At 41.6% G+C, this 10,662-nt stretch overlaps 1 protein-coding gene across 2 annotated transcripts in view; it reads right to left on the reverse strand.

The window, feature by feature from the left end:
• The window catches only part of SULF1 (sulfatase 1), a 187,666-nt gene that overhangs the window by 26,716 nt on the left and 150,288 nt on the right, over nucleotides 1-10,662 (reverse strand). For both annotated transcript variants that reach the window (XM_025215238.1, XM_006033440.3), the window contains exon 13: nucleotides 10,157-10,286. In XM_025215238.1, the coding sequence (XP_025071023.1) occupies nucleotides 10,157-10,286 (130 nt within the window). The remainder of the gene's footprint in view (nucleotides 1-10,156; nucleotides 10,287-10,662) is intronic.

Genomic DNA, 10,662 nt, shown 5'->3' on the forward strand with positions numbered 1-10,662 from the left:
CTTTTCCATTAAGGATATCACTTTTCCTCTGACAGCTTAAAGATTACTTTAATTTGGAAGAAAATCAATACTGGAAACATATGCATTTATGTCCCATGTTGAGTCTATTAATGGACATCCAATATACATTATCTCAGTAATCGCTCTTGGATCTTCTAGATAGTCTTGTGAGCGCTTACAACTCAATACTATCAGTACAAGTTTCTCTGATCATCTATCAAACCTGTGATGAATCTTTCAAGTTTAGGCTGAAATCCAAATCTGCATTCAGACGTATACAAAGAACACCCTGGGCAGTCCAGGATACAATGTGCCTATGAGGTTATAATAGCAGTGTTATTATAATAGCGCTATGCCTAATAGGTCAAAGGATTCTGAAGCTTTAAACCCAGGGATGAAACACATGTAAGAGAAGGTCTATGTTACACCATGCTGCTGTAATTATGGGAAATGTAAAGGTGAATACATTTATACATATATAAACCCTGAACTGATGTGGCCAGTAGAATGAAATGTGATTTAGAATGGTGACACTGATGCAAACATCCTAGAAGTAGGAGGTGGAGATAAAATAGAAATCAGTTTGTTTTTAAACACATGGTAAATGGATGTTACTTGTGAAACAAAGGTCTTCCCAAACATTCACTGAAGTAGAATAGTGAACCAAATTAAGAAAAGGGAACTGGCAAACCTGGAAAAAAATACTTGCTACTTAAGGGAAAAGCCTGGATTGAAATATGGTATTCACCTTCTCTTCTCTCACCTCAATCTGAAGGATTTTCTCCAATAATAAAGAATGCTTTATCTTTACATTTAGTTGGCATGTTACCTACCAGAGAGTAATATAACATTTCCTGATGATTCTTAGAAATTACTGGGTAGCTAAACTGCAACTCTGTGGGGCCCTCTACACATGCAGGTAAAGGTGCGATAGGATCTAATGTGTAATCCACACAATCGTGCTTACTGCCATGCTACACATGTACAGCAGGAGGTGTGATTGTGGGATCCAGCATCAGACCCCATCATGCCTTCTTGCTGGTGCAGGGGGAGCCCGATTCTGCTCAAGTTTCTGCAGCTGGGAGCTCCTCAGGAGACGGGGCTCCCAGTCACAAGGCTGCCTCACACACCCCTCCAAATGGAAGACACAAGCTGCTATGTGGTGCATCCTGCACCTGGGAGATTGCAGCAGCTGCAGTTGCACCTTCATAGCTGGGAGCCAGCATCAGCTGGGAGCTCCCAGGCTCACATGGGCCCCCCCCAGTTGGGAGCTCCAGTCAGCTGATGGGGCTCCCAGCCATGGGGGCCCAGGCTATATGTACAAATTTGTAAGCTGGAGAGAAACCAGCTATAAAGTGATTACATTGACTTTTTCCAGCAATAACTTTATAGCTGGTTGGACCTTTTTAAGGCATCATAGTTAATTTTCATGTATAGCCAGTCTAAATCAATTGTGCATTTAACCAGGTAATTGTGTAATACATGTAATGTGTAGAGAGGGCCCGTGTCTGTCAGGTACCTGGTATGATTTTAGATTCTTCAAGGGATGGGTCTAGACTGAGGAGGAGATAAAAGAGCACATAGGGCAAAATTCAGCAAAGCACTGAAGTACAAGTTTAATTGTAAAAGTATGAACAGTAGCACTGAAATTAATAATATGCTAATAGTAAGTTTAAGTGCTCTATTGAACAGGGGTCCCAGACAGGGTGATGACAAGGGACATATGAGGAAGTGGTACTGAGCTGGCATAGGTGTTCTTCTGTGCAGGAATCTGGACATGCTAAGTTATCACCATCTTAGATACAAATAAGTACTGGTATGAAATAATAACCATTAGTCAAAGAACTGACTTATATTTTTTGCCAGATTAGTAGTTTTATATTTGTTTACATAAATGGAGCATTCATTAGTGCCTAATTTTAAACATGCAATTTCCATTAAAAAATATTTGTATTTGTATCTAGACTTTGGACAAACAAATTTAAATGGCTGACAGTGAAGATAATGAATTATGTAACAAACCAGACTGGTGATGGTTACTGGTATCTGTATGTAGGATTTTTTTTTAACACTGCTTTTATGGCAGACAAGAACATGGAAAATGACAAGCTGAGGCAATGGGCAAAATAAGGCATGAAGCCGTAGGCTGATTCTACTTTACTTGCTCATCATCATCAATGCTTTCTTGCTGCTATAACTGTAGTGAGGTTGTTTTGAAACTAACAGAATTGTTGAGTGATGTTAATACGCTGTATCATAATTTTAGCTAGCTTTTAGTGGGTGCCTGGGATCTGGCCGTTGATTCCTGGCTAGCCATCTGAAACATCTATCCAGCTCTTACCGACTTATGTGTTTTTATTCATACTCTGCAGCTGGTCATAAAGCTGACCTTTACAAATGTATGGTCTCAGGGATATTTATTTTATGAGAACATAGATACTTGAGCCAAACCAGGCTACACCTAATAAGCTACATTCTAATTTCCTTTTACAATATTATCTGTAGGTTGAATGATGGCAGGGGTCCTATTAGCATTACAAACAGACAAGCCTTTAACTGAATACTGATGAGATAACATGAAGAAAATAAAATACAACTCTGTCACTTAAAGACCTAGAGTAAAAGTATGCATGAGAAATAAAAGGCACATATGTGTACATACAATATGAAATGCTTTTTGGCTTGGGCCCAAGAGTCTTACAAATTTACTGCAAAACTGATGTTTGGATTCAGCAGCATCTCTGTAGTGACTATCAGTAAAGCTTTAAAAGACATAAAAAAATCTTCTAGTTTAAGCAAACTTAATTGTATGGGCTTTAAGCATAGTTCTAAAATAGAACCAAATCTATAACATTACCTTATAGGGCAGTTCTAAGATAGAAATCCACATGTGTGTGGAACATTTTGCATCTCCAATTAAGAGGTTTTAAAGGAACACAGTGAAGGCTGGGACATATGACATTATACCTACACCAGGCTGGTTTAGTACGTAAGCATGCATATTATGTAAACCTGTGTACAGTGATGCTATTTTTCCATTCTGCCATTTGGCTCTGCTCATTTCAACTGGCAGCAGACCGACACCTTACAAGTGCAGGATTCTTGCATGTTTCAAGCCTCCGCTGTTCATAAGAGAAGAGCTGGCAGGTTGTGTGGCACAGATGGCATGAGATGCATGGCCATAAAATAAACAAGCCCTCCCTATGGGTTTGGTGTGGTTGGGTCAACCAACCTAGAAATTGAAATATTAACATTCAGCGTTATATTCTTCATGTTGGAGAGGCTGCAGAGTTGTTGTTTTTTTTATGCTGGGGAGATTTAAAATTAAAATTCCATTTGGATGAAATTTTAGACCTTGAGAGTAACCAAGTCTAGTTAATCTGATACTGAATAAAAAGAATGGATTTCATCCTGTGGTGGAAAGAAGTAAAGCATCAGTTCATGGACCACAACCAGTGATAGTCATGTGGGAAATACTGTGAAATTACATAGGCCAAATTAAATACTGGGGTAATTTCCAATATAGGGGGAGGAAGGGGGAAGTGCATTAACTTGATCTGTGAGTGACAAGTTATATGGCCAAAGGAAAGCACTAATGGTACAGTAGTTACTTGCACAGCAGTTTGACATTTAGTGGGTGTCTAAAAGTTAGTGGAAGAAGAGAAAGGGTCAAGAGAATAAGTAATTAGTAGTAGGGTAAGCTGCCTGTCCTTCTTCTTCCCTGATACCTCTCGCTATCATGCACTCCCCACTCTTGATTTCAGTAGAAATTGTATCAGTGTATCTGAGGGCAGAATTGGTGCCACAAAGTTAAATATAGTTATTCTACAGCAGTATTTGTTTGCACCACCACTTATCTTCTTTTTATTAATGTAAGGTGATTCTTTTAAATGCACAACATTTTAACCTTCTATCCTGATGTGTTACTGTATCATCTGTTCCCTACTGCTGGCACTGCTAAGAATTTATGTGCAAATGAATGTCAGTTATTTCTAATTTTAAGCACAAATGCCAATAGTGGTATAGCAATAAATACTTCCTGATTGTTATCTTATCAGCATAAAAGATCTGGGGATAGATCTGTCGCTGACTAATGGAAAATTACAAAAAAATAGCATGATAGACAAGCACAGAGATGGACATAACCAATAATGAAGGAACTGAGTTGAACTCCACTGAGGTCAATAAGGTTGCATCCACTTAAGGCAAAAACACTAAGCTATACAAGAAGGAAATATACAGATTTTCTGCTGTAGCTAACTTCAAAGGCCCATCCAGAGCACTATCTTGCCACACTTCCTCTCTGAGTTGCTAGGGAAGGAGGAAATAAGGAGCCTGCTACTCCATCTCTGTACCTACAAGATACTCCCACACTGGGAAATATGTAGTTTTTATTTTATTTTCTTTGCTTAAGTACTGTGGTCAGAGAACCTGGTTAATGGTATGGTATATTATAGATGGGCCTGACTAAAAACTCTGTCTCACCAAGCACATGCACTGGAACAGGATGGGGAGAATGGAGTCAGAACTGGAATTTGAACTTTAAGCAATATCTGAATTGCATAGGTGACTCATACTCCAAATATAAGAGAAAACTGTATTGAAACATCCCAAAATATAAAGTGAAGGAGGAGGAGCTTGAAATCCAGATGAGATGGAGGCACTGACAGTAAATAATGCAAAACTGGGAATCTGTGCACTATTGTGTGGCCAGTCAGAAACCTTACATATCTTTGCGTGACAAAATGCATCCAATATGGGTGCAACATGCATTTGTGTACAAGGGTGTGTGTGCCTGTGCCAGTGCATACCTTCAGTTATATCTACCAAGATTTGAAAATCTGATCCTTTAGCAAAAAGCAGGCATATTATTAGGAAACAAGGTGGGCTGATTTAAATCAAAGTGATTCAAAATCACCAATTTTAATCAAAACTGAAATCAGCAATAGTGAATTTTAATTTTGTTTTGCATATGTATTTATACTTATTTTTCTAAAGACAGGCAGATACTCACTGGTTAAGGCATGCTGATTTGCAACTAAATATAGCCTGTACTCTAAATCTGGTACTTCTTTTTGCTAATCAAGAAAATACTCTTTATATATGCTTCAGTAATTATGTACAGCTTAAAGTACAGTCATTCAGATGTTTAATTTTTACATTCTATTATATTAGAAAGTCATGAAAGATATTACTTATTTACTAGGGCCGGGATTCAAATTTTCTTGCTATAGGCCTTAAATTAGGTATTGCCTCACCTAACTTTTAAGTCCCTGCCCCAGTAGGATGATTCAAAATGATCCAAGTTGGTGCTTTTGACACAGTCAAAAAACAGACTTTGGGGACAACTAAAAGTGATTTAGTTTTAGGTGCCAGGATGGTTCATACAGAGAACAGACAATGGTAGGCACTTCCAATGGATGATTCAGAATGGCCAGAGGCACCAAAGCAACCAATAGGAATGGTTAAATTGCAGAATTCAGAGTATGAAACTGGAGATAGGCCTGTTGAAAGTCTTTGTGTTAGAGTCAGAAGAGAGAGCAACAAGGGTGATGTTGTGGTGGGAGTCTGCTATAGACCACCAGTCCAGGAGGCATTGGTGGATGAGGCTATCTTCAAACAGCTAGCAGAAATTTCCCAGTCACAGGCCCTGGTTCTCATGGAGGACTTCAATCACTCTGACTTTTGCCCGGAGAGCAATACAGCAGTGCACAGGCAATCCAGGAAGCTTTTGGAGAGTGTTGGGGACAACTTCCTGGTGCAAATGCTGGAGAGGCCAACTAGGGGCCATGCTCTTCTTGACCTGCTGCTCACAAACAGGGAAGAATTGGTGGGGAACGTATTAATAGATGACAACTTGGGCAGCAAAGACCAAGAAATGACTGAGTTCAGGATCCTGAGGAAAGAAAGGATGCAGAGCAGCAGAGTAAGGATCTCAATGCCTTTTTCACTTCAGTCTTCACACGCAAGGTGAGCTCCCAGACTACTGCACCTGGCAGCATAGCTTGGGGAGGAGGTGAGCAGCCAACAGTGGTGAAAGAACAGGTTAGGGACTATTTAGAAAAGCTGGGCACATACAAGTCCCTGGGGCCAGAGGGGATACACCAAAGGGTGCTGAGGGAGTTGGCTGATGTGATTGCAGAGTCATTGGCCATCATCTTCAAAAACTTATGGCTATCAGGAGATGTCCCAGATGATTAGAAAGTGGCAAACACAGTCCCCATATTTAAGAAAGGGAAAAAGGAGGATCAGGGCGGGGGGGACGGGGGACGGGGATGGGGACAGGGATGGACTACAGACCAGTCCTCAGTCCCTGGAAAAATCATGGAGCACATCATCAAGGAATCCACTTCTAAGTACTTGGAGGAGAAGGTGATTAGGAACAGTCAGAAAGGATTCACCAAGGGCAAGTCATGCCTAACTAACCTGACTCCCCTCTATGATGAGGTGACTGACTCTGTGGATGCAGGGAAACCAGTGGACATGGTATACCTTGATTTTAGTGAGGACTTTGATACAGTTTTGAACAGCATTCTCACAGGCAAGCTAAGGAAGTACAGGCTGGATGAATGGACTGTAAGGAAGATAGAAAACTGGCTAGAGCATTGGGTTCTGAGAGTAGTAATCAGTGGCTTGATGTCTAGTTGGCAGCCGGCATCAAGTGGAGTGCCCCAGGGATCAGTCCTGGGGCCAGTTTTGTTCACTATTCACCAAAATGACCTGGAAGATGGCATAGAATGCACCCTCAGCAAGTTTGCAGATAACACCAAGCTGAGAGGAGTAGTAGATATGCTGGAGGGTAGGGCTAGGATTCAGAGTGTCCTCGACAAATTAGAGGATTGGGCCAAAAGAAATCTTGTGAAGTCCAATAAGGACAAGTGCAAAGTCCTGCACTTAAGATAGACCAGTCCCATGCACCGGTACAATCTGGGGCCTGACTGGCTGTGCAGCAGCCCTGCAGAACAGAACCTGGGGTTACAGTGGACAGTAAGATGGGTATGAACCAACAGTATGCCCTTGTTGTCAAGAATCTCAAAAGCAGCTTCAGACCATCTTGAGGAACTGCGGACATGAGCTTTACAGCATGTCAAATCCAGGAGAAGTGTCGTGAGCATAATCAACCTCTATTTGGCCTTCATCAACCTCTCTAAAGCCTTCAATTCTGTAAACTGTGAATCCCTATGGAAAATCCTGTCCAAAATTGGCTGCCCAAACAAGTTCATCAGTGTTCTGAGACTTCTCCATGACAACATGTCAGCAAGGGTTCTCAGCAACAGGAATCAAACAGAACCTTTTGAGGTGAAAACTGGAGTGAAGCAAGGTTGCATCATCACTCCAATATTATTTTCCATTTTCATCTCCACCATAACACACCTTGTTGACAGAAAGCTCCCACCTAGAATTGACATTGTGTATAAGATGTATGGAAGACTTCAACCTCAACAGACTCAACTCCAAAATGAAGACCATGATAACATCCATAATGGAGCTCCAGTATGCGGAAGACAATGCTGTCATTGCTTAATCTGAAATAGACTTCCAGACCATTCTTAATGTATTTTCGGAAGTCTACAAGCGTATTGGCCTAACTCTAAACATCAGGAAAATGCAAGTCCTTTACCAACCTGCTCCAAATGGAGAAACAAACCACCCCTTCATTCAAATCAATGGAGAATTTCTACATAATGTGGATCACTTGCCTATCTTGGAAAACATCTTTCATCAAAGGCAGACATTCATTTGGAAATACAACACTGCTTGAAATGTGCAAGCGCAGCCTTTGGATGTCTTTTTAAATCATGACATCCTTGCTGAAATGAAGCTCTTGGTTTATTGAGCCATTGTCATTCCAGCTCTGCTGTATGGCTCGGAAACTTGGACCACATACAGAAGATATCTCTAGAGCTTGGAAAAGGACCACCAATGGTGCCTTCACAAGATCCTTCGGATAAGCTGGGAGGATAGATGCACAAGCATTAGTGACTTGGCTGAAGCAAATTCCAACAGCATTGAGGCCATGATCATCCAAAACCAACTTTGCTGGATAGGTCATGTTGTTCGCATGCCTGACTCCCGCCTTCCAAAGAGAATCTTTTTCTAACAGCTGAAAGAAGGTCAGCAAAGTAGTGGCAAAGGAAACACTTCAAAGTCACCCTGAAAGCAAACATCGACATCAACACTTCAAGCGGAGACCCTTGCTCAGGACCAACCAAAATGGAGGAAAGCTTTTTGGGAGGGACCTCAACACTTTGAAACAGCTTGTCGACAGGCAGAAGAGGCAAAGAGGAACAGGCAAAAAGAACACCAGAACATCCAGAGCAGCTACACAGTGCCCATCCCTCCTGGAAACACCTGCCCTCACTGCAACAAGACATGTGGATCTAGAATTGGGCTATGGAGACACCTGCGGACTCACTATTAAGATCCTTGGAAGACAATCTTACTTGTTCGTGAGTGTTCACCCATCATCAAATAAAGGTACTAAGTAAAGGTACTGCCCATAATCAACAGGAAGGCCTTTCTATTTATTATGTACCAATTAACAGGCTGGGGAACTCCCTTCTCATGGCTGGGGAACTCCCTTCTCACCAGTGTCAAGACAGAAAAGGATCTTGAAGTCATCATTGATGCCACAATGAATATGGACTGACAAAGTGGGGACGCGGTCAGGAAGGCCAACCATACCTTCTCGTGCATCCACAGATGCATCTCAAGCAGGTCCAAGGAGGTGATCCCCTGCCCTCTATGCGACACTGGTCAGGCAGCTGGAAAACTGTGTCCAGTTCTGGGAGCCACACTTCAGGAGGGATGTGGCCAATATGGAGAGGGTCCAGAGGAGGGCCACCCGCATGATCAGGGGTCAGCAAGGCAGGCCCTATGAGGAGAGGCTGAGGGACCTGAACCTGTTCAGCCTCCAAAAGAGAAGGCTGAAAGGGGATCTAGTGGCAGTCTACAAACTAGTCAGTCAAGGGGGACCAACAGGCATTGGGAGAGTCCCTGTTCCCCTGAGCATTCCCAGGAGTTACAAGAAACAACGGACACAAGCTAGTGGACAGTGGTTTCAGGCTAGACATTAGGAGGTGCTATTTCACTGTCAGGGCGGCTCGGACCTGGAACGAACTTCCAAACGAAGTGGTGCTGGCTCCTACCCTGGGGGTCTTTAAAAAAAGGCTGGATGAACATCTGGCCAGGGTCGTTTGACCCCAGTACTCTTTCCTGCCACGGCAGGGGGTCGGACTAGATGATCTCCTCAGGTCCCTTCTCACCCTACCAACTATGAAACTATGAAACAGCTAAAAACATGCTTGACAGATGATTAACATTTATATATTCTAGTTGTTAACCTCAGCAAAGTTGAGATGATGTTTCTGCATGCTTTACCCACATTACCCAATGGTTTCAGTAACTTTTTGAGTTACATAAGCAGACTGTGGTTCTCACTAACAATTTTTTTTTTTAAATTGAAGAATTGTTTTATTTAAATAATAATTGCCTTAAAGACAATATTATGCACATGGAATTATGTTTCAAATCTTCCATGAGTGGCTACAGATTCATCAATTACACAATAAATAACTTTTGATTAGGGAGTTTCACTTCAAGCCTTGAATAAGGGGTCAATGTATTGTTGCCCAATCCATGTATCCAGGCACTGAATTGTGACTCAAAGTCATTGGCTTTTGATTCCTCCTTTGCTCCATGGTGGGAAGTAACCTGAAACAACCTTTTACTTGGCCAGCCACTGATGTGCTGGCTGATGCATTGCAGAGACAAGGAACAAGAATGAATCTCCCCACCCCTGACTGCCGGCTTGTACAGGATGGAAAATAGCAAACTCATGGAAAAAGCTTTCCCCACCATGCTGCAACTTGCAATATGTGTACTTCCATGTCAGCTAGGTAGCAGGTCTTCTTTATTTTTCCTTATTTCCCCGTGTGGGTGTGAAGGGCAAACTGTGAGCTGCCCTGAAGAGGTAATCAAATTCTTAAAACACTATGATATACCACAATGGGTTTTTTTGATAAATGATTTTAGAGCTACTTGAGGAAAATGGTATTTGTAGTATATTCCAGAAAATTTTCATTCATTCATTACATCATCCCTGGAATCACATTTCATTATGGCATATACAGTATTTCTGCTGTTCATTGCTCACCTGTCCTGGTTGCTCACACGCTGTCTGGTACCTTGCTTGTTGGCATAATTCCTTTACTCTCTCATATTTTGGTAAATGATTAGACTGTTGAACTGTTTTATTGGGCTCCTCCTTCTTGCGCAGAAATTTGCTTTAAAAAAAGGTGAAAAAAGATTAACATTTCACAAATAATGTACCCTCAAAAATTTGGAGAGGATGAAATTAACTAAAAAAAAAAAAATCAAAGTTTATCCTCTAGTGGCTACCCTTGAAGAGAAAAATATTAGTGTGCTAGTAAGATTTAACAAGGGCTCCTATGGTGAATGGGTAATTCGAGTGACGTGCTGAAGATCTACTCTAGTAGCCAGCAGTAGCTACTGCTGCACAGTAGTGGTGGTGTCATGGTTAGTGCCTGCTGATGCTACGTCACTGTGATGTAGCATCTTGTAAAGATGTGCCCTACATAAACTAATCATATGGCCATATCCACAGAACCTGTGAAGTCCACAGAACCTGTGAAGTCAGGA

The sequence above is a fragment of the Alligator sinensis genome, unplaced genomic scaffold, assembly GCF_000455745.1.
Source record: "Alligator sinensis unplaced genomic scaffold, ASM45574v1 scaffold71_2, whole genome shotgun sequence".
Lineage (NCBI taxonomy): Eukaryota > Metazoa > Chordata > Crocodylia > Alligatoridae > Alligator > Alligator sinensis.